Source organism: Mustela erminea, chromosome 3 (assembly GCF_009829155.1).
Source record: "Mustela erminea isolate mMusErm1 chromosome 3, mMusErm1.Pri, whole genome shotgun sequence".
NCBI lineage: Eukaryota > Metazoa > Chordata > Mammalia > Carnivora > Mustelidae > Mustela > Mustela erminea.
Window position 1 is genome coordinate 100,566,249 of NC_045616.1, and position 23,511 is coordinate 100,589,759.

Consider the following 23,511-nt stretch of genomic DNA (forward strand, 5'->3'; position numbering starts at 1 on the left):
CTTTGAAGGGCAGGAGGTGAGTGGCCCTGAATCTCTGGGGCCAGCCTTGACTCCAGCCTCAGTTGATTTCTGGGGTCATTTCCAGTGTCCCAGCTAGCAGTGTGGGTAAAATGGAAGGGTTTCTGGGGCCTCTTGAGCACTGTGGCTCAGCTCCCTCTCACCTCAGCTGGTGCCCTGTGTCGCCCTGGTGATGCCAACAGACAGAAGAAGACAGACAGACCAAGAGTTGCTGTACAAGGTCTTTTCTTTGTTGTCGTGGTTGGTTTGGTACATCTTAGCATCTGCGTCATACAAAGGGGGGAGCAACAGCCATGGCTTTTGGTCAGATTCAGGGGGCATGAGGGGGTGCCCCTCCCCTCCCCCCAGGCACTGACACATTTAAAGAAAGCAGAGCAACAGGACACAGCACAGATGTGGGAAAGGGATTCCCCCGCGAGAGCAGGATGGTCGTCCTCACCTGAGTCTCGCTAGAACCCCACCCCAGGACCAGCACAAACACCTCCCATTCTCTCCCCAGGGAAGAAGTAGGGCAGCCAGAGCAGGGAGGGGAGTAGGGTACACATGTGGAAGGTATGTCCTCAGGCCTGGGAGACATACATCACCTGAGCCATCTGATCCCCAGCTGCCTGTCCCATCAAGGGCATGCAGGACCCTAGGTTGGAGCAGCTGGGTGGTGGGGCGGGAAACTCTGCCAGCTAGGTGCTGGGAGCTCTCAGGGCTGTGGTTCTGCCCATATCCTCTAGCCAGAGCCTGTAAGACAGCTTCTTTGCCCACCAGCTGTCCCACCTGAGAGCGACCTGGGTTGCTGAAATACTTCTGTTCCCTGTCTCTCTCTCCCTCTTCCCCTGCTGCTTCCTTCCCTCTCTGTCTCTCTCTCTCACACACACATACCCCTACTTAAGAGGGTCTGTTGACTTCCTCCTTGCCTTTGGGGGGACCCTACATGGTTTTGCTAGTAAAGATACCTTCCAGGAGCCGAGGCTGCCCATGTGTGCAAGTCCTGGCTCACTGCCCGCACCCAGCATGGGTGATCCAGAGAAGAATTCTCCCTCATCTCTGCTGGTGAGCTCCCAGGCACGCAAGTCTGGCCGTGGTCTTCCCTGGCAACCATGCCTGCCCACCGCAGGTGCTGCCCACTCCCTTGCATCTCATTGTTTTCACCGTATACAAATGATCGCTCCTTCTTAGTTTCCTAGCTGGAGAGTGTCTCCCTGATATGTTGTAAGTGTGCACTGAATTCTGGGACTTCTCCCTCCCCATCCCCGCCTCCTAAGTGTATCACAGGCACCACTGTCCCACTTATGTGTGGCACACCCATCCCCCTCCCATCCGGTGGATCACACACACCTCCTCTACCCCATGTACCTCAGGTGAACATCCCTTCCCTGCCAGAGCACACCCCACACATATCTTGTTCCCCCTCTCCCTCCACATGTGTGTGTTGCACACAACATCTTCACTGGGTCACACGTTAGCTTCTTCCCACAGTTAGGTCTCTATGAGGAATGATAGTCATCATGCCCCCTGGATCGGACAGTGATTTTCTGGCAGTGGTTGGAGGCAGGTGTGCCCCATGCTGAACTCCTCCCTTGCTATCACCTCCAGGAAGTCCTCTAGTCCTGCTTCTCAGGAGTAGACCTGAGGAGTCTGGAGGAGTCTAGGCCATACCTCAGACTAATCCAGCCACCCTGGAGGGTACTCTTATATGGAGAAAACCCTGAGCCAGCTCTGGAGGTACAGAGGGGCTGTGGACACCACCAGGCACATCCTCTGAGGGTCCCAGGATATCTGACATGGCTGGGTTCCTCTGCTTACCTGAAGCTTCCTGAGCCTTGGTCTCTGCTGCCCATCTGGCACTCTCAGTGTCCTGGCACTACCTTTGAGATCTATGGGCCCCTGTCAAAGAGGGGACGTTTTTGAACACTTGGGATCCACATCTGTGTCTAGGTGGGGCTCACAGACAGGGTCTGGGGAGGCCTGGGGCCCCTGGACTGGGCCCTGCCTATTTCTGTCCCAGGACCCTGAGGGCTCTAGAGAATGACCATCCTGCCCAGGAAAAGAGACACAGACAAGCAGACAATAGGGGTGCGAGGTGGCTCCCCATCACAGACACAGGCACAGACACAGGCCCCCTGGATGGGGGGCAGGACACAGGGGCACAGGGGAGGGGCCGGGGGCGGGGGAGAAGGGCAAATCCAGGGAGCTAGAGCTGCTGGAGCCCTGCTCCCTGGAGAAGGGACAGACCAGGGGATTTTTCTGGTTCCCTAAACATATGGATTGTTTTGTCTCGTCTTTAAAGTATTGCAGTCTAACTGATATGGCTTTAACTATTGGAAACGGACAGAGAAGACACGTGTCTCTCTCTGAAATAAAAGCATAAATCCACTAACATGGAAAACCTGCAGAATGCAAACGGGGGTCAATGGGGCAAGAGCTTCAGGGGCAGGCAAGTCGCCCCCTCCCTGGGCTCTGCTTTTGGGGTTGGCCCTGGTGGGGGCCCAGCATGGCTTCTTGGGGCTCTGCCAGGGTCAGTCCCAGTGGGCTTCTGAGGACCTCAGGCAGGAGCCCCCCAAGGGTGGGAGGACTCTAGGCCAAGGACAAGGTCTCCTGTTGGATGTGGCCACCTGTGACCAATGGTTTTGGGGCTAAGAGGGGAACATCTTACCTATGTTTTTTCTCCCCCAGCACTCATTCTGCATCCAACTGCCTATTCAGAGCCACACACGTGCACACGACAGTATCAGCACATCTGACATTCTCTCAAACACATACTTCCACCACATCTAACACATACCCTTCTCCCCAAACACATGCCAAGCTGACATGTGCAAACCCTACCACACCTACAAGATGGCTAGAAAACAGATACGACACAGTCTCCATCCATACACACCCCCTCAAACGAGCCCACGTACACAAGGCTCCCACACACGATCCTTATCTAACACAGGGATGTGATTAACATACACACACAATCTCAAGACATACGTACACTGTAACAACACACCTATAGGTACAATCTTAGGACACACAGTTGCTGATGCAGTCTCTGCCACACACACTTATGTGTGCATGAACACACACTTTCCTCTCTCATTTGCTCCTTGGCCCCCCCCCCCCCCGTTCTTACACAACTGACTGAGCAGGAGGCCTTGACAGTTTGGGGTGGGGGGGGAACAAATGTCATTTTCACACATCCCAGAGGAGAGTTTGTTCTTGGCCAATGAAATGAATGGACAGATGCCTTCTGTCAAGTGGGAACTGGCTTCTCCCCAAAGCCTTGGGGCTTTGGCCAGGAAAGGTCCTCCTGGGGACCATGGGGCTCTGGAAGCACATGGACAGGATAGGGTGGGAAGAGGGGTGAATAGGACTGGGGGCAGCTTGGCTGTACCAATGGTGGGGTCCCATGGCATGGGCCACCGCTGCCCAATGGCTCCAAGTATTTTCTGGGGGGGCCTGGGTAGCCCCTTGGCTGGGCAAACTGGACCCAGCCTGGCAGTGGGGCCCCAGGACCCAAGTGGAAGAGGGGGAAACAAGGGGCTGCTCTACCCTGGGTCCTCTCCACAGATGAGTTAAAGTCCAAAGAGGATCCGTTTGGAGGGACTGGCTTGGCAGGGGCTATGCCTCTTCAGGTGGGGTTGGGAGAGGAGTGATCCTGGGTTGGGTGCCATCTCAGGGGAAGGAGAGAAGGAAAGCCCCAGCCTTCTGCCAAGACCTAGGCCTGGCCAGAATACAGCAGGGCCTCTCAGGCTGGGCCCTCACAGGGCAGGCTTATCCTGACTCCCTTCCTCAGAGCCAGGCCACTCAACACCCCTGCCCTGACCTGGAGGCCCACTGTGGGTCAGAGGCCAAAGGTCGGCATGCTGGGCAGGGTTGGAATGTGTTATTACTTTGGCTGGCTGGGGACAATGGTCCTCCTGGCAGTGGGGTGCATGAAGGAATGTATGGGGGTTACCACACTAGCATAGACCTTAGGCTTCCTTCCGGAGGGGCCCTCAGTACCTCTGACACTGGGTTCAATGCCCCCTTCTGGGGAGGGGAAGCTGTGTTCCCTTTTTTAAGCAACTTGAAGTGAGGTGGGGGCTGGATACCCCAGGATGAAGGGGGTGTGAGAGAGTGCTGAGAGGGAGGAGTCCCTGGCCGGGGAAGGTGGGCAGAGGTCAATTGAGGTTTTCCCCTTCAGAACTGAGACTTAACTGAATAAAAAGAAAAGAAAGAACCAAAAAAGAAAAAAAAAAAAAAAAAAAAAAGGAACGAGTGGAGTGGGAACAGGGCAGGAGGGCCGGTTACTTCTTGAACATGTCCTGCAGTGGCCCCGGGAGATATTTGAGCACCGTGTCCAGGATGCTCTCCTCCTCTTCCTCCTCTTCATCCCCACAGCCTGCAGGGATAGCCTTCTTGGGCCGGGTCAGGCTCCCCTCACAGGGCTGCTCCAGGGCGGCCTTCTCCTCTGCCTCCTTCTCTTCCTTCTTCTTCAGCCCATACTGGGGAGGAGGAGGGCAGACATGAGCATGAATGGGGCAAGGAGAGGGCTGGGTGGGTCTCAAGGTCATGCAGGCTCAGCTGGGCCGCTCCTGGAAACTCCCCAAACCTCAGTCCTCTCATCTATAAAATAGGGATAAGGATGCCTTCCTTATGGAGTTGTGCCTGTCCTTAACAGGTGCTCCATAAGCGTCCGTGCATGGGGTTTCCTTTAAAATTAATACCTGCCCCTAGTAACTTCTCTGCTCTTCTGAAATCCCCCAAGATTTGACATCTGAATGTCCTTCCTTATGTTTGGATGACAAAACTTGATCTGAGCTCATGGGAGGCTACTTACAGCCTTGATTTTTTGCAGCAGTGAGACTAGACTCATATACTGAACTGTTTGGCCGAGGGTGACAGCTGCAAATCTACTGAGAGTGAGGTGCAAAGGTAACAGGTCCTCAGGCACTACGGTATTTTCCTAAAATTCCCAAATTCTGGATTGCAAACATTCGGTCTCCAATGTCTCAGGTTCAAGATTGTGGACCACAGCCGCAAACATTAGGGAGCAGGTCTCATGGGCATTATCTTATTCAAGCCCCATAACACTCCTTCCAGGGAGCTGTGCCTGTGACACTCACTTTACCCTCTTAGGAGAGCAGCGCTCAGAGCTAGGTCTAAAGTTGGAGCTGCGGTTTGCGGAGAGTTGTGGGGAGGGTGGGGTAGTGCAGGGGGGAGGCTTGACCTCCATGCCTTCTACTCTCCAGGCAGTTGGCAGGTGCTGACCTTGTCTCGGATCTGCTGCCGGACCTTCTCCCGCTCAGCCTCCATGCGTGCATGCTTGGCCTTACGCTCCTCTTCCTGCTGTCGCAGAGCCTCCTGTCGCTCCTCCTCCTTCTTCTGTGCGTCTGGGTCCTTCTCCTCCTCTCCCCCCAGCATCTTCCCCATATCCTTGGTGGCCCCTAGAGTGGATGGGTTGGGGAGGGAGAAAGTAGGGTCGGGGGGTCAGGGCTGGGGATGGAGGGGCCTAGTGCTCTGCAGGTCTCTCCCAGCTGGGTTGGGACTCAGGTCGGGGAGTGAGGAGTGCTGGACTCGGGGCCTCACCTCCAAGGGCCTGCTTCATAACGAAGTCCATGACGCCAGTTCCAGTGAGCGTGCCCTAGTGCGCAGTCAAGTTTGCATGCAGTGCTTCTGGCAAGGACTGGCTCAGGGAGATGTGTCAACCTGTAGAGTAGAGTCGGGGATCAGATGGGAGAGGCCTCAGCTCACACAAATGGCAGCCTCGCCCTGGTTCAGGCCCCAGGCTCCATCAGCTGAGGCCAGGACCGGATGCCCTGGCACCCATGGGAAGGAGATGGAAAGGGGCTATTTCCTGAGTACTTGCTGCAGGCCAGGCACATATGTGTGGTCACATGTCTTCGGATTCTAAACCCTTCATCTTGACCATATTGCTTTAATTTGGTTGAAGCCAAGAGTGCTAGAAGGAACCCAGGAGTGCTAGAAAGAACCTGGAATTTGGAGGCAGACAGAGCTCGGTTCTTATACCTCCCTCATTTCTTGTTTGCCATGTGACATTCAGCCAGTTACTGAACCCCCTTGAATCCCAGTTTCCTCGACTATATGAAAGAATGGTGGTGCCTCTTTTCCCAGCGCTACTGTGGAGACTGGAGAAAATTTCTGCCTGGCCCACTGGATCAACCCCTAGATGGAATGAGCATACTTAGGGCCCCAGCAAATCAGAGGCCAGTTAAAAAAAGAAGAGTCAGCTTGGATGAGCATATCCAGACTTCTGGAATTAGACAAATGGAGAAATAAGTTACTTTTATTGCAACAAACATGTAAGTTTTTGTGTTTTATAGCTTAATATTGATTTTTATTTTGAATTACACATGGGAGGTTGGAGACATGATAATCTTGGGGCTTAGGACCTTTGAAGTACCAAGCACAGGCCTTATAAGCACTCAGCTTATGTTAATCCTCCCCTTCTCTCTCAATTACCAATTTTCAGTTTTTATTATATTTTTAATTGTTCTTTTTTTTTTTTTGGCATGAGAAGGTTTTCTCCAAATAAAATCTTTTTTTTTTTTTAAGATTTTATATATTTATTTGACAGAGAGAGAGAGAGAGATCGCAAGTAGGCAAAGAGGCAGGCAGAGAGAGAGGGAAAAACAGGCTCCCAGCTGAACAGAGAGCCCGATGTGGGGCTCGATCCCAGGACCCTGAGATCATGACCTGAGCCGAAGGCAGAGGCTTAACCCAGAGCCCCCAGGTGCCTCCTCCAAATAAAATCATAGTGGGAATCTCAGTATGCAAAATACATAGAAGTGGAACTATTCGAATGTTAGTGGGGAGGGGTGGAGCTTCCCTCCTCCATTGACCTCCTTCTACCTTGTTCCCTTCAAATCCCTGAAAATTTCAACCCTGATATGACTCTTAGGTTTCCTTTCTAGTTCCACCATTCAGTTTCATGGGTTTTTTTCCCATAGACAAAGCCACCACAAATCCCTTTTTGGGTGTGGAGGGGAGCATCCATGAGCTATCCAAAGTGTGATGTAGTCACCTGAGGCCAGGCCTCCTCCCCTGGGCCTGGGAGCCTGCACAGCCTTGGGGTCTTTATGATTTGCTAGGAGAAAAAAGGGAAACAGTGGCAGAGAAGCAGCCTGGATATTACAACCAGGTTGAGTTCAAGGTCACTGGCTTTTTGTTGATGATGGATTTTTCCTCATTTCTTTCAAAATGAGAAAACATATCAGCAGACTGAGATCTTTCCATCAAATGGGGCCCGAGAGTTTATTTGATGACTTCTACATGATCATACCACCCGACAGGTTGTTTGGAGGAGGGCAAGTCATGATGGAGTAGAAAAACATTGCCTGGGGCTTTAGCATCAGACACACCTGGTTAGACCACTGGTTAGACACACCTGGTTAGACACACCAGGCTCTGATCACTCCCGGGTTGTGGCCCCCTGGGAAAGCAGTGTGCTCCCTACCAGTGACAGGAGTATTAAGCCTACCCTTGTACTGATATTTGAAGAAGAGGAGATCCTGGTCAAGTGCCTGGTGTGTAGCAGCTGCTAGTTAGTGTGGGCCGTTGCTGACTGCATGTTTATAAGGACGTGCAAAAAAGGAGCGGGATTTCTAGGAAATGCAAAGAACCCACCCTGATCCAGAATTCTGAGTTTGAAAGGCAGCTCAGCTCAGTCAATTAAGATGTTTTCACTTGATTCAAAAACATTTCGAAGAGACTACATTTCTAACAGGAAATGAACAATTTTAATAATCAAATGATTTCAGGAACTACTGGGTTCCTCCTCTCTTGTTTCCATGCAGCTTAAAGAATTGGCAGGTGGTGCTGGAGGACACGGGACTCTAATTTGAGATGCCTGAAATTGGTCCACAGGGCACCTGGGCTTTAGGTCCAGCCTCATCCCTAACTTGCGGCTCTGGCAAGTCTCTCTCCTGGACCAGATGATCTTCTGGGCCTCCTTCCCAGTGGTTCTGTTGGAGCAATTCTGCAACATTTGAACTGCCAGCCACCCAACTGTGTCCTCAAATCCTTCTTCTGTCTTGGTTCTGTGACTTAGTTCTTTCCTCTCTTCCATCTCCTACTGCACTCACTCCTCTCCTACTGCTCCCTCTTCCCTCCCCACCCCAGTTTTGCTGCCTCCCGTTGTTCCTTTCCTTTTTTCAGTAAGTGTTTTCCCTAGGACCCTGACTTTAGCCCATGCCTCTTTTTCCTCTCTAAAGTTTCCCTAGGAGAACTCATCCTTTAATGATACCTAGACATCTATGGGCTCTCAGACCCCTATATTCATTTATCCAACAAGTTTCAGTTACGCATCTACTATGTACTAGGCAGTGTGTTAGGTACTGGGGTTTTAAGAGTGAACAAGACAGACAAAGACCTGCCCCCATGCAGATTACATTTCGGAGTGTGTGAACTCAGTGAGCGAGTGCGTGTGTGTGTGTGTGTGTGTGTGTAGGGAAATAGGCAATAAATGAGTCAAGAAATACACTTGCCTTCCTCTTGAACACCTCCCTCTGGATATCCCATGGCACCATTCAAAGTCAACATGCCATCTCTGTATCACCACATCATCTCCTTCTTTGGACTCTTCTGCTTCTAAGCATCCATTCAAGGAACTTTGATTACCACCCCTCCCCACCCTGCAATATGCAAAGTACATCTACTCAGTGAGGGCTGAGTCTTCTGGATACTTATATCCCTGTTGCTCGAGGTGCCCCCCTTGTAGCCTGCTGGGATTTAGTAGCTTCTTGGGTCCACCCCAGAGTCCTGCTGCCCACTCCCAGCATGGCTCTCTCAGCTCTCAAGTAATTTCTTGTTCATCTTGTTGAGGCTTCCTTAACCAATTTCTCAATGCCCAATGTCCTTCTCCCCTATCCCCTTCAACAGATAACTTTCCTCCCACTTCATGTGGTGCATTGGAAGGCTGGTGGGCTCTGGGTCAGGCATACCTGACTCTGATCCTGAATCTGCTACTTTTTAGCTCTGTGATGGTGAGTAATTGTCTTAACCTCCCTCCCTCATGCAATGAGGAATACAATACCCCTTTGAAAGGTTAGAAATAGTGTATACTATGCCTTTGGCACACGGTGGGGGGGCTTGGTAAATGGTGACTGTTATCAGAATGATTGATCCCAGGTGGTATGAGCTCCTGCAGCCTTCTTTCCTAGTTTCTGAAGATGAGGTCCCCCTCCTTCCTCCTGAAGTTAATCTATCTGCCTGAGCCGCAGATCTTCTCTCCTTCAGGCTTTCATGTTCCCTCTTCTTCACATCCTCAGTCCTTCTCTATGGGTCTCTTTATCCCCTTGCTTCTCCAACTCCTGCTCTGAACCACTTTTCCCTTCCTCTCTGCCCTCTACCTTTGTGATGAAGGGGTCTCCACTTGGTTTCTCCACTCCTTCACCTTCGGGTCAGCCCTGCGGCTCTGTGAGAGCAGAGATCCACTGCCTCTACACTGCCACCAAAATTGCCCTCATCACAGCTACCAGAGGCCTCCCAGATGCCAGATCCTGGAGCCATTTCCCATCCCTCTGTAGCATCAGATTTTGATGACCTCTTTTCTTTCCTCATCCCTCTATTTTTCAGCCCTCTTCTTGGATCTCCTGAATTCTATGACAGAGCACTCCTGTGGTCTTCAAGCCTCCTTCTCAGACAAGTCTTCTCTCTCTTTCCTTTAAAATGTAGATGTTCCCCAAGTTATCTCTCTCCCTCTTCCTTCTCCTGCTGTGCCTCCTTCCCCCACTGTTTCCCTTGGGAATATCACCTAACCCTTTGATTTGTGCCCCTCTTTATTCACAGACACTCTCTACACCACTTGCACATTTAAATCTCTGCTGGATATTGTCACAAGGATAATCTCAGATTTAATCTGTCCAAAGATCAATCTCACCCTTGTTTCCCTTATTCAACCATTTTTTCTTCTAGTGTGCCTTGTTCCAGTTGCCTCAGCTGAAAACTCTGGAGTCAGTGATTTCTTTATTCACTCACTCACTCACTCACTCATCTGAGTGAGTCTCTGAGCATCTACTCTGCCAGGTGCTGTTCTGGAGGCTGGGCTGTGGTAGGGAAAATGGGAGTCATGTTTGCTCTCACAGTATTCAGTGAGCTGGGGAGGTAGACACTGGACAAAAAACTACACAAGGAATTGGTGAATTAAAACTGGGATGGAGTGCTGAGAAAAATGTCTGGAGGCCTTCTGCATCTGCACCCTCTTCTGCTACGGCTTCTGCTATGGCTACTTCAGGGCCTCGAGGTTCTGGATTGGTGCATAATCTCTACGTCTGTCCCTCCCTCAGCTCTCATCCATCCTCCACATGGCTGTCCAATTAGTCTTTCTGACTGGCAGATCTGTTCATCAAACACACCCTGCAGTGGCTTGCCACAGCCTTGTTAAACTGACCACAGTCCTTGTGCTGACCTTCAAGTCCTGCACAGTCTAGCACCTGCCTGCCTTGCTGTTCCTTTCCCATCCCTTGCATGTGGTTCTGCTTCAGCTATACCTGAACACATATTCTATTTGAAAACCACTGGGCATTTGTTCCTGCTGTTTTTACAGCCTGGGAGCCTCTTAACCTCCTCTCTGCCAGTTCAAATCCTAGCTTCACTACTTACTAAGCGACCTTGAGCAAGTGGTTTAATCTTTTCTCATCTGTAAAATGGAGACGATAATACCCAAGGCATGTTGTGAGCATTAAATGAGATAAATAAAGTGCTCTGCTGAGTGCTTGGCACACAATAGGTGCGCAGTACATATTAGCTGTCATCATCATCATTGTCATCATCACTGTTAAAGCAGCAACAGCAATATTAATTTTCAAAGCTCCCTCTCAAACATCACTCCCTCTGTAAAATATCCCAGATCTCCTGGGTGAGATGTGCTGGTGTCTTCCTTTTCTGAGACCCATGGTACTTTCTAGAGCAGCCTGGCCTGCCTGCAGCTCATGCACTCTGTCTAGCTATGTGTCTTTCCCTTCCTGATCACTCTGAGTTCCTTTCAGGGCAGGGCCTATATCTTGTTCATTTCCCTTATCCCAGAGTCCATAACGTCTTCTGGCTCATGGTAGAGCCTCATGACATATTTGCTGTGTTGAATTTAATGTGTGCCAGCGAGTATGTGAGTATATGCATTCAGAGTGTGATCCTGCGTGTCTAGCTCTGAACTTCGGCATCGTGTGAGTCTGCGTGAGCGTGTGTGCAGGCGTGTGTGTAGATATTTTGCCATATGCCTGTAGGAGTGCTGAGGTCGTCGGGCAGGTTGCATGCTGTTGAGGATTTGGGCCAGACCGCCAGGAGGCGCTCCTCAGCGGTTCTGCGGGAAACCTTGGTCTATTCCTGCGCGGGAAGGGTGGTGGTGGTGGTGGTGGTGGTTGTGGGGTGGTGGTGGTTGTGATGCTGGGCTGGGGGAGGGGAGACAAAAAGGGGAAGAGAGAGGGGTGCTGCTGCAGCACGTTTCTCTGCCATTAGCGCATCCAGAACCTAGGATACATCTTCAGCTTTCCCTCCCCGACTTCCTCCAGCCTGTCCCAACCTGAAGGCAGCGGAGGTACCTCCTTCAGGCTTGGCCTTCTGAGCCCCAAGCGGTTTCGGGACTGGGCCCCGCCATCCGACAAGCAGATTCGGGCACCTGCAGTGTTTGTCCTTGTAGCTGTTTTTCTGTTCTTATGGCTCAAGTCCAGGCTATATTCACCGCAACTCAGCCCAACACTCATTTCCTTTTCACAGGGGACCCTAACGCTAATGGCGGTGGCACAGACAGGGGATGTCCCTTTATCCTCCACCCCACCCCCACTCTACGCCCTGGAAAGGAGAAGCCCTGGGGGAGGGGAAGGAGCAGTGGGGGATGGGAGGGGGTAGGGAACCGGCTTCCTCAGAAAAGCAGAAGTGGCGGGGGCTTCTTGGTTCCCCCGCAGTAAAGGATAGGAGTCCAGGCACCCCTCTCCCGGTCTCCTGCGGAGACCAGCACAGCCAGCAGCTCTGCCCTGGAGCTCGCGGTTGGCCACTGAGAGCGCCCCTCCCCCAACACACAAAGCTCCAACCCCAAGACCCAGCCTGGTATCAAACTTTGATGGGGTAGGGGGCAGAGTGGGGCCCGTGAGGGCCTCAGATGGGACGGTAACTAATGACCCCGGGCAGAGAACGTGCGCTGGCCAGACCTCGGCTCCTCCTCCTCCGAGGACAAATGGTCCCCTTGGTCCCTCACCTCCAATCGACGTTTGAGGCTTTCCTCCCCTCCACCTTCGGCTGCCCTCCCCCTTGCTGGCGCCCTCTGACTCACTCGGGGAGCCGGAACCCCTTCGGGGGAGGCTCCCTCCTCCCGGGCGAAGAGGGCTCTGGAGGGTTCCAGGTTAAGCACAGCCTGAAGTAGCTTAGATCGACGTCCCCCCACCCTCAACCCCGTGAACTCGAAGTTGTTCTCTAGGTTCAGACTTGAGTCTCCCGCCGCCCTCGAGGCGGTCCTGGCTCCCCGCGAGCCAGGCTGTTTCGGGCTTCTGCCGGGAGGTCTCCGGGTCGGGGCCCACTCCTCCTTCCCAGTTTGCTCCGGCTTCACTCCCATTCCTCTGCCTGCTAGCTTTCACCCTCGCGGGGAGCTGTCCTTTCAGCACCACGGCGAGCGCGCCCAGGAGGGTCTCAAATGCTGCCGTGCAGCCGCCCTTTCCGGCTCCCGGCCAGTCTTGGGGAGCTGTCCCCTCGAAAGCCGTACTCCCCAGCCTCCCAGGCTGCCCTGCAGCCTCACAGCTGCAGAGCCGGGACAGCCGGGACCCTGTTGCCCACAGCCCGGCTCCGCCCTCCCGGCCCGTGGTCAGCACCGACCTGGCGGTCCACGAAACCGTCTGAGCCACTGCAGGGCTCCGGGCGTACTCAGCGAGGCAGTTCTTCTGCTATTCCAGCTCCCGCCGCCGCCTCGTGCAACTCCACCAGGCGAGCTGGGGCCGCGGCTCCTGCCGCGGGCGGCTGCCTGAGGCGCCCTCCAATCACACCCCTCAGCCAGGCCCTGACGTGCTACCGCTCCCCTTCCAGATGGGAAATTCAAATCTCTCTCTCTCTCTCTCTCTCCCTCTCTCCCTCTCTCCCTCTCTCCCTCTCGCTCTCCCTCTTTCCTCTGCCTCTCCCTCTCCTTCCCTCTTCTTTTCTTCTCCCCCCTACCTCCTCCCTTTCTCTTCTCTCTTCCTCCTCCCCCTTCCCCTCTCCCTTTCCCATTCTTCCTCCTTAGCCCATCTCTTTTCTCTCTCCAGTCCCCTTCCCCCTCCACCTTTCGCTGTCCCCGCCCCCCCCAAGACATCCCTCTGCCACTACCCCCCCCACACCCCCTGCAGCCACCTGTTCTGGCCAGAGCTCTTAAGACCACAAGCTTCTTGCATCAATGCGCTGAGGGGAGGATGGAGGGTTCTTTAGCAAAGCTCAAAGATCACCTGCTCAGTAAAGCCCTGATTTGGAGAAAGAATTCGTCACTCTCTTCTTGGGACTTTTGTCACCCCTAAACACACTCCTGTTTCAGAGGCTTTTCTTCCTCTATTTGCTTGTCCTTGCCTGTGAGCTCCTGTAGGACAGGTCCACCCTCAGAACATCTTTACAGCCCCTTAGCACCATGTCCTGGCACAGGAGCACTCAAGAAACACTGATGGATCATGTGGGTAAAGCCCCAGCAGGGGATAAGGAATCCTTCATGTGAACCAGGAGGAAGAAGGCTGTTGCAGAATTCAGTGTAAAATTCATTTGCCAATGCCTTGTAGATCTGATATCCTGTGAAGAATCAGGAACCCTTTGGCCAACTTTATTCTAGAAGCCTATGTTTTTCTCTTGTATGGCCAGGTAAGAAAAGGGTCCTCCAAGAGGCAGGGCAACATCTGTCCCCATCCCCAGGACCTTCCTCCTCCTTTCACATTCATTTCTCATTTTATTACTGTCTCCTAATGAGCCTCTCTATTCTGCCTGCCATCTTTTGGCTCTAAAACGCTTCCTTTAATCCAGACCAATGTGTAAGAAAATGGCTTAGGAAAGGAGGGGCCTTTGAAAGATTTGCAGGAGTTTATGCATCAGTCAAGGTTATGTCAGAGTGAAGATGACTTCTGCTTCTGTAAGGGGATGGCTTCCTTCCAAGGAGGGAGCTGCAAGAGCTGCAGAGGGACAAGATTGGGGGAGGAAGGAGGTATGATTTTGTTCCAAAAGGAGGGGACTGTTCCTTTGCACAAGTTCACAGCAGAGACCTCAAAGTGAGGGACCTCCACAGGTCAGAGGCCATTGGTAGAACCACCCTCCTTGCCTGTCCTCTTCTATGGCTCATCTCTGTTCTCCCCTTACAGGCTATGGGGCTTGGTCTAGGGAAGACCCTTTATTTATGGCTGAGTTCTGTTTAACACTGTGTTGGGCCATGAGCATGCTTGTTTTTAATTTTTCTTCCCTTTCCTGAGGCAGACACTCATGGAGGAGGGGCAGAGGGGAGCCTGTTTGATTAGAGTGACTTAGACTTGCCACTAATGCCTAAGGGGAGATCTGGGCAGGGAGATCTGACATCATGCCATTTCAAGACTCACAGTCCTCCTCCTCTCTCTCTCCTTCTCCCTCCTTTCTCCCTGTTCTTCTAGAACAGAAGCTCAGTGAATGGGACCTGGCTGGCAGCACTCTAGTTACAATTGGGGTTTTTCCACAATGGGCATTATCTTTAACATGAACATCAACCAAGCTGGGCTAAAAATCCAGCCATTTTTCAGAAAAATACTGAGCTCAGTTCTGGATAACGTACTTTAAGATGGATTTGATAAGCTTGTGTATGTTTAGAAGAAAAGGGTGGTTTGACGGTGGGTGTCTGAAAATCAGGTCAAATGAGGGAGAGTTGAAGGATTTGAAGATATTTCATCTGGAGGAGAAGATGCTGAAGGGGCAGGCCTTGCTCAGTTTGTAATTCCAGCACTTAGCATGATGCCTGACAGAGCTGGTGCTAAGGAAATGCTTGCTGGATGAATGAATGACCGCTGCAAGGAAAGAGGAGTACTCTTGTTTCTACCAGCCCTGAAGATAGAATTGGAGCAACAGGGGAAAGGTAAACGGAGGCAGACAGAAACTCTATGAGAAAGAATCTTCTCTCAATTGGAGTTGTCCAGCCATAGAATGGACTGCCTCATATTAGGTGGTGAGTTCCCCATCCCCTGGAAAAATGACAGCTGGGTGGCAGGGACAGCTAATGCCCCCTTTGAACTCAACCTTCTGTGAGTCTATAAAAAATTGTATGAGCTGACATGAATCATGTCTAGCTGCAGAAAATCTTACTGGTGAATAAAAGGACAACTCTGTCAAGCCTTGTTGGCTTCATCCTGTTGAATGATTAGGGGTAAATCAGGGCACTGTAGCCACTGATGCTTTCCTTTGAAGAAAGATGGTGGAGACCTGAGTACTTGCTCCCTGTTCACTCTTGCCAGCCTAGACATGGTTCCTAAATAATGTCCATGTAGAAAAGTCACTAAATATTTTAGCCATTTCCTAGTGATTATAATACTACTAATCATAGCAACCATTAGGCCCCCATTATGTCTAAGGTGCTTAGTTTGGTGCTTTGCATAAATTACATTCTCTCCTTTAGTTCACACAAACCTCTGTTTCCACGATGGGGAAGTCGATCCCCTGGGAGATACAGTGAATCTTTGGCATAGCCAGAATTCCAGCCCAGGCCTGCCTGATGCGGAGCTCTGGGGTCCTTTCACCCCCCTGGGCTGCTTCTCTTCTGACACATCCCACAGCCTATGAAAATGTAACTTTTGCTCTGCAGATTTTTTTTTTCCTACGTTGACATTTATCATCTTCCCTGTTCTCCAGATTCTAAAAAAAAAAAAAGCCAAAACCAAAAACCTGCCTTGAATTCACACCCAGATTGGGGTCCTCATGTCATGTGGGTTGTCAGCATCTCCTTCATCTCCTGCATCTCTAATCCAGTGGCTGTGAGTCCCCCCTCCCCTAGCCAGCCTGCTGTGTAGACAGCTTGTAAGAGTCACCTGGTAAAATATAGATGTGGCTCTGCTAAAGATGTCTTACCCTGGCTCGGGCTGAATCTCCACTTTTATTTATAAGCTCTGTGGTCTGGGACCGGGGGCCAGATTTGAACAGATTTTTAAAATTATATGTACATGCCTTGAATGTTCACTAGGAAACCAATCAAGAGAGCTAATGTCAATACTTTGTGTGAGGATCGAGGAACAGTGTGTGAAGAATGACAACTGTCAGAGCCCATAAATGCGGTGATCAGTGAGAATGGCGTTTGTCCAAAGGTCAGACTATTTCTGCGCTGCAGTTGCCTTGGTCCAGAGGGCACTCTGGATGCAATGCGGGATGTGAAGAAGAGCCTGCTGGCTGGGCTGACCTCAGCTGGGAGTGACGCTGGGGGATGCAGGGACGCCTCAGAATGCTCCTGACACGGACTCCACAACCTGCCATTCTACCTTGAGCCTGGAGGGGCAGAGTTGGTCTTGGTTTGAGGGGGTGGCCTGTGTGCCAGAGGCAGAAACAGAACTGTGGGGGTGGTGCACAGGAAAGGGCTTCTGGCTACCTTGCTCATCTGATGAGTGCCTCCCTTCTTGTCACTGATAATGGCTAAGGTGCCACAGTCAGGATGTGAGTCTGTCTCCTTCACCATGAGTGGCAGTGTGACGGTAAACCCATCGGTGTGCAGTGGGGCGTGTGCGTGTGTGCCCACTGGGGCAGGGCCATGCAGGGGGCAGTCGGGTCCACATGGAGGGACGCAGGTGCTCATTGGGCAGGTGTAAGGCTTTTGCCGTGTGATTCTCAGCATGCGAGATGTCTCCCTCCCAATGCAGAGCATCCCTGACATGGGTGTATCACCAGGTGTAAAGCCAATCAGGCTGTCGGTACGGTGGAATGTGTTACTGGCATGGTATGGTGGGTTGGGTGTCTGGCATAGTTTTCGCTGACAGCTGGGCAGCTTGTGCAGGGTACAAGCACGCAGAGTGGCATTAACTATGGCAACTGCCAAGGCTCGAGTCATGTCACCATTTCTGTGTGATGGTGTATGTCTAAGTGTCACTGTCAACGAGAGATAACACAGGGGATAGGGTATTACCATTAGTATGACATGCGGCCATCATCGGCGCCAAGGGTGCAGGTATGTGTCACAGTGGACTGGCACACGTGTCACTGTCATTGCTGGGACAGAAGGGATGCATGTGTGTGTGCAGCCAGGAGTGTCATCACCACTGCACAGGCATAAATGTGTCACTGAGTGTGACTGATCCCTCCTTTTCCATTTTTTCCCTCCTACTAGAAAGGCCATTGGCAACCCAACCTGCTAGCTCAGCCCCACCTGGGAAGCTGTATAAACTTTTGGATTCTCTGTTATCCACTTTTGTTTCCCAGAAAGAGAGTTCCCGGCTCCCCATCAGAACCCTGACTCACTGGTGTGGCACAGAGTGTGTGTATGGGAATCCCTTTAGGAGCCCCTCTCTATCCCAGAGCCCTGCCTCCAACTTGGAGCCCCTCCCCAGCCCAGCATCCTCCTACCAGCTCTGCAGAGGTCCTCTGCCACCCTTCATCCCATCCCCACCCTCCCAGATCCAGGCACTCATTAGCATGTCAAAGCAGTCCTCTTGCAGCCCACGCGGTGTACCCTGGGATATCCCCACACAGTTAGCTCCCTCTCATCTTGAGCTTTCCTGAAACCTTACATTTTCATGTCTGCCACACCAGTCTGTGGTTCCCCTACCATCCGGCACCAGAGAGGATGCTTTGGGGATAAATCATTCCTCCTTTGCCTAGTTCTTTTTCTAACTCTCTGCTGGGACTTCTGCCTCCCCTCCTCTAAGCCCTTCTGTCGCTCTAGGGTGTGGTTGGATCACCCTTTCCATCAGGAATTCTTCCTGATGATCCTAGATGCTTACGTCAACCCAGATCCAGACAGTGCCTCCCATCAAGCCTCCTCATCTGAGTCCTAGCCCTGGACTTGCTCAGGGACAATAGGGGGAGCATCAGAGTTTGCCCCATGTCCTCAGGAAGTCCCCCTCCGGAATGTCCCTCCATCCTTGTGACACTCGGTCCCTTTTCCCCTTCCCCATGTGAAGCCCATGCTCAGAAAGATAGTTTTTATATCTTAGAATCCTTTTCTTAGGCACATGAAAACAGAATAACAGAGTGCCAGAATACTAGAATCATAAGCAAAGACCTTTCTAGGATAACATTTAGAAACACAGGATCTAGAATGACAAGCTCTCTAAACACTGTATAGCCAAGAGTGGCCTACTCTTCCTCAGAGCCTCTAGGGTGGGAGATTTGTTAAAAAAGATTTTGGGGACCTCTTCCCTTGTGAACTGAACCGAAATCTTTGAGATGGGATCCCAGGGCTTTGCATCAATAAAGCCCCCAGGTGATTTGGATACACTTGCTAGTTGAAAAACCCTTTGGGCCACTGAAATCTGAGACTCATGTGATTCTGGGCCGTGGTCTTATAGAAAAAAAAATACTGAATCATGAAATCATAGAATATTTTAGGATTCACAGAAGCTTAGATTCAAATAATTACACACATTCACTCACAACTCTAGGATTTTAAATTCCGTGAATCTTAACACCTAGAAATCAGGGAGTTGGAAGTGACCCTGGAGTGTGATTTTGTTCTGTTCTAGGAGGAACTTTTCCTTTTCAGCCTCATCACTCCTTTTGGAATGCAAGGCTTTTTCCCCTGTCCCTTGCAGGGCTGCCTCCACGGTGTCGCCTACATTTGTGAAGATAAATGTTCTTTCCATCTTGGTGCAAAGGCAGCTGGCAGAACCCCTGCATTTATGGAGCAAGTGAGTTGGAAATGACTTCTGCTTTCCATTTAGGACCAGCACACCCTGGCCCACAAAACAGATCTTGGTCTTTGATAAAATGAATCGGAGGGGACATTATTACTGTTTCATATTTGAGGAACGTGGACAAGACAACAGAGGTTAATAAGCTCATGGAGCTTCTGGTCAAGGAAATGAAAGAGAGAGAGAGAATGCTGAAAGATAGCAGAAAGCTATTTGGAGATTGATGGGCGTGTGTGTGTGTGTGTGTGTGTGTGTGTGTGTGTGTAGGGGAGTGGAGTGAAGGGAGGAAATGAAACAAGCATAAGAAATCAGCAATGGAAGGTACCTTTCCATGCATCTACCCCAGCGTTCCTAATTTATAAGCGGGAAACAGAGACCTAGAAAAAGGAGAGGACTTTTTTTAATGCCACACAGCTGGTTAAGGAAACTCCTAACTCTGAGGCAAGTATTCCTTCTTAGTCACAACTCAGAATACAGCTCCACACTTCTTACAACATGTGCGCGTGCCAAGCATTGTTGTAGGGATGTTAGGGACGTCAGCCCTCCCAGCTGCACCACGGCCCTGCGCAGCAGGTATTTTTTTGCTCATTCATTCATTCATCAAACGTGTGGAGAGCCCACGCCATGCCACGCATTCTCCCAGGCAGACAAAGATGTATAGGACGTTTCAGAGTTTCTCTTCCCCTCGTCAGTCCACAGCGCGGGATGCATCTACTCCATAGAGGGATATCATGCAGACTGTTCACACACTCAAGAGCCTTTCAGATTGGAGCCTCCGATGGGAAGCGCTCAGAAGCAGACGCAGGAGAGACATGGCCGTAAACAGTTGATGACAATACAACACGCTAAGTGCTGTCTTAGGGAACAGGCAGCTCTGGGGAGCAGAATGAAACACACAGCTTGCAAGGCAGATGGGATTGGAAGCCCAAAGCAGGGAAAGGACAAGGTGGCTGCCTCCTGGGCGGGGGTGGGGGGCAAGTCATCTCAGGCTCCAGCCACACAGAGACAGGGTTCAAGCTCAGCAGCCCTCTGCCCTGCCCCACCCCCTAAGCCAGATGGTGTGATTTTTCTTTGAGACTCAGTTTTCTCCTCTGTGAAAGTGGGAGGATGATCCCGCCCTCCCAGGGCAATAGCGAGGCTCACATAAAGACACGGATTATGAAACATCAGCTGAGCCTCAGCAAGCATTGATTCTCTTCCCCTCTGGCACCTTAGTAAGGTGGGGGTTTACCTCTGGCGTTTGGGGCAGTGGGACCATTAGACAAAACCTCCCTTTTCTGATCTTGGTCAGAGAACTCTGCCTCACGATTTCCTTGAGTTTAAGTTGCAATGAGAAAGAACAGAATTTGAAGCTTAGAGGAAAATCGGGGAGATGTTTCTTCTACCTCTTCACCCCTTCTCTGGGCTTCTTCCCCTCTTGTGTGGCACACCAGGGACTGGGATAAGGTGTTCCCAAATAGGAACGACCTGAAGGAAGTCCAGAGGGGGCTTTGACTTTAGGCCTAAGAACAGGAGGAATTTTCCACCCACAAATCTGAAAACAGCAGCTCTGTGCCACTCAACCTCCAGTTGTTTTTTTTCTGGCAGGAAAACAAAATAAAACCAAACCACCTTTTATTTGGCAAACAAACAAAGAGTTAGAGAGGTCTTGGGCAGATGCAGCCGGGGAAAAGAGGAAAGGTATGAAAAGGAAGAAATTTTCATTCACCAAGCTTCTAACCGCTGTAGGTGATTCATAACATTTATCTAATTTAATCCCCACACCCGTGCCTCCATTACCTGAAATGTCATCACCTAGACTTCATATTCGTATAGGGATATTCAGACTCAGAGAGATTAGACACCTTGTTTGGGGTAACACAGCGGAGAAGTAGGGGCATCAGCGTTTGAACTTGGTGTGTCTCCACAGCTGGCTGAGTTTCTAGAGGGTGATTAAATGGGTTTCTGGAAGCTGAGTCTAGGTCTGCAGTTTCCAGGCTACTGATCACAGAGTTTGGATGACCCTGCTAGGACACCTATATGGGGACCTTGCCACAGGCTGGTCCTTAATGGGACTGAGTGTTCCAGGTCTGAAGTTGATCAAAAGTGATGGGGATCTAGCTCAGGACCCCTAAATTATGCTGTGTTGATTTATATAAGAAATCTCCTTCTGTGGCAGCCCTTTGCTCATTTCTCAGTTCGGTGCCATGTAGCCGGTAACACGGGCCGTGTAACCACTGCTCCTGCCTCTGCTCCTGCCTTCTGATAGAATTTCTAGTTGGCTTGCAGATCTGGAGGAGAATCATAGCTGTCAAAACAGGGGTCTGACTGTATCATTCCCATGCTTCAAACACATGATGGTCACAGCTTATCTTGCTACCTAACACCCACTCCTCCCTCATGCAGCATCAGCTTTGGAAGAGCCAAGGTGTGTATTTCATTTGAACCCATGGGTGGATCACATGACCTGGACCAAGACAATCAGCACAGATGGTCCCCCAAATCCCCCAGATCAGTTCAGCCATAGGTGCAGGACCAAAATCAGATCAGTCAGAGCCAGAGAGACTCAATTCTGGGACTTTGTTTGAGCTAAGGGAAATGGACTCTCCTTGAGAGACCTGAAGTTCTCAGGAGCCACCACGTGGAGCCTCAGGATGGGGACCAGCCTAGAGCCAGCAGAGCCCAGAAAAGGAGGGCGGAGAACCTTAGCCAGGTGGCATGGTTTACACCTTGGATCAAGCCGACCCTGCCACTCTCCTAGGCCTAGTCATTTTTAGGAGCCGATAACTACCTTTTCCCCTTGGTTCTTTTTAAAGCTACCTTGCTTTTTTCTTTACATGCAACCAGAAGGATCTTAACTATTTTTGATGAAAAAATTCTTTGATGTCTTCCTGTTGCCTTCAGGAGAAAGTTCAGGTCCTTTAAATTGGCTTTTAAGGTCATCTATGATCTGACCCTGACCTATGTCTCTAGCTACCTGTGTTCCACATCGCTCCTGGACATGCTGCCACCTGGTGTTTCTGAGCTTTTACCCACGCTGTTTGCTCCTGGAGGAATGGCCTTGTCTGCTCTCCTTTTACCAAATGTAGTTAGCCTCTACTACATTTGGTAACCATGACCATCATGGTTCAGCAAAAGCATAAAGAAATCCCTCCTGGGACACAGGATTGGAATGTAAGCTTCCTGTGTGTTTGCACGTGGCCCTTTACCTTGTAGCACCAACAAAACTCAGTGTGACACTTAAGGTTGGTTTCCTTGTCTGCCTTCTTCCCTAGGTTATGGACTCTTTGAGGATGGAGACTCCTTGAGTATGAGGTGTACATTCATTCAGAAAATACGTAGTGAGCATCTACTACATGCCAGAGACCTCTCTAGGTGCTGGGGATAGCAGTGAAAAAAATACACAAATTTCCATCTCTTTTCTGGCAGGGGGAGCAGATGCTGAGTGAAGAAATCACATGGGATCTGGGTCATTTCAGAGGGTGGTAGGCCTGTGACATAATGAGACAAGGGGATGTGTGCTTCCTGTCTGTGGTCCTGGAGCCTCAAGGAGGGTCACGCTCAAAAGAGGCCCTCAGGAACTTACCATTTAATGAATGAATAAGAAACATCCCCAGACACCGCTGGTGGCCCTCAGCTTTCCTTTATGACTCTACCAGTAACTCCACACTCTATCAGAACCTCTTTGATAGTCATTTATTCCCTGTTTGCTGCCTGCACCCCCTCTTGGGGTGTAGTTATATAAATGACATTTTTTTAAATGTGTGCAACACTCACCTTTCCTGATGGGAGTTGAATAAGAGCCACATTCTCTTTGACTTCGTGGTGCGGCTCCATCCTTGCCTTGGTCCAGCCTCGGGAAGCTCTATGCTCCTCTGCCTCACTTTGATCAAGGCTCCCACTGGCCTTCATCTTTCCAGTCCTCACTCGTCTGTCTCCTCCACAGGCCTGTTGCCAGCCCTTTGATCATCTCTGTGACTCTCTTCTGAGCTTTATCTGGCTCCATTAAGATGATGAAGCTTCCTCCTGCTTGTGTCACTCCCATGCTCAAAAGCTTTCGATGACTCACTATTGCCTACAGCATCAAGTCCAGACCTGCAAGGGCTTCCCTTGATCTGACTTCCGCCTCCCTGGCAGCCTGTTTACCACGACTGCTCTCCTACATGGTGCTCATTGCTACAGAGCACTCAGCACCTCTGATGTTCATTTTATTCCTCTATTAATTTACACATCCTTATTTTTTTCCTCGCACTGGATCGTAAGCTGTTTGAGGGCAAAGATCATGTCCTGCTCATTCCCAAGTCTCCAACATCAAACTCAAAGCCTTGCCCACTGTGAACGTCCATGAACCTTGCAGGAGGTAAAATCTGTGTGTCTGGCATGGCTCCACCTCCTGGAGATTGAAATGGCTTGTCCTGCCCCATCAGTCTTGCGGTCCCCCTCTCCGGGGCAGACTTAGTCCCCTATGGGGCTATAGGCCACAGTAGTATTTCAGGCATCCTTGTTTAAATCTTGTAGTTGTCCCCCCCAACCCTTGCATTCTTAGTCCATACACATAGCCTCATGATTTCCTTCTGTGTTTTGGCCTCATCACTGTGGCATTTTGTCATTGGGATGTTTTTGGTGTCCTTTGCTGTGTTGACATACATTTTTGGCTTGTTTGCTCTTTCTTTGGAGCCCCTGTCCTTCCCTACTCTTAAGGCTTTGTGGTCTGGGTGGACCTCACTTCACACCCCGCTTCCACAGGTGAGCA

At 50.8% G+C, this 23,511-nt stretch overlaps 1 protein-coding gene across 3 annotated transcripts in view; it reads right to left on the reverse strand.

The window, feature by feature from the left end:
- Positions 1-226: 226 nt before the first annotated feature.
- Positions 227-23,511, reverse strand: part of CPLX2 (complexin 2) — an 81,864-nt gene continuing 58,579 nt past the window's right edge. For 2 of the 3 annotated variants that reach the window (XM_032336975.1, XM_032336974.1), the window contains 3 exons: positions 5,569-5,688; positions 5,251-5,426; positions 227-4,484 (listed from right to left, as the gene is read on the reverse strand). In XM_032336975.1, coding sequence (XP_032192866.1) covers positions 4,287-4,484; positions 5,251-5,426; positions 5,569-5,599 — 405 coding nt within the window. In that variant the 5' untranslated portion in view covers positions 5,600-5,688 and the 3' untranslated portion in view covers positions 227-4,286. Of the gene's footprint in view, positions 4,485-5,250; positions 5,427-5,568; positions 5,689-12,801; positions 13,085-23,511 lie in introns of those variants that run through there. The other variant, XM_032336973.1, reaches the window with a different exon arrangement.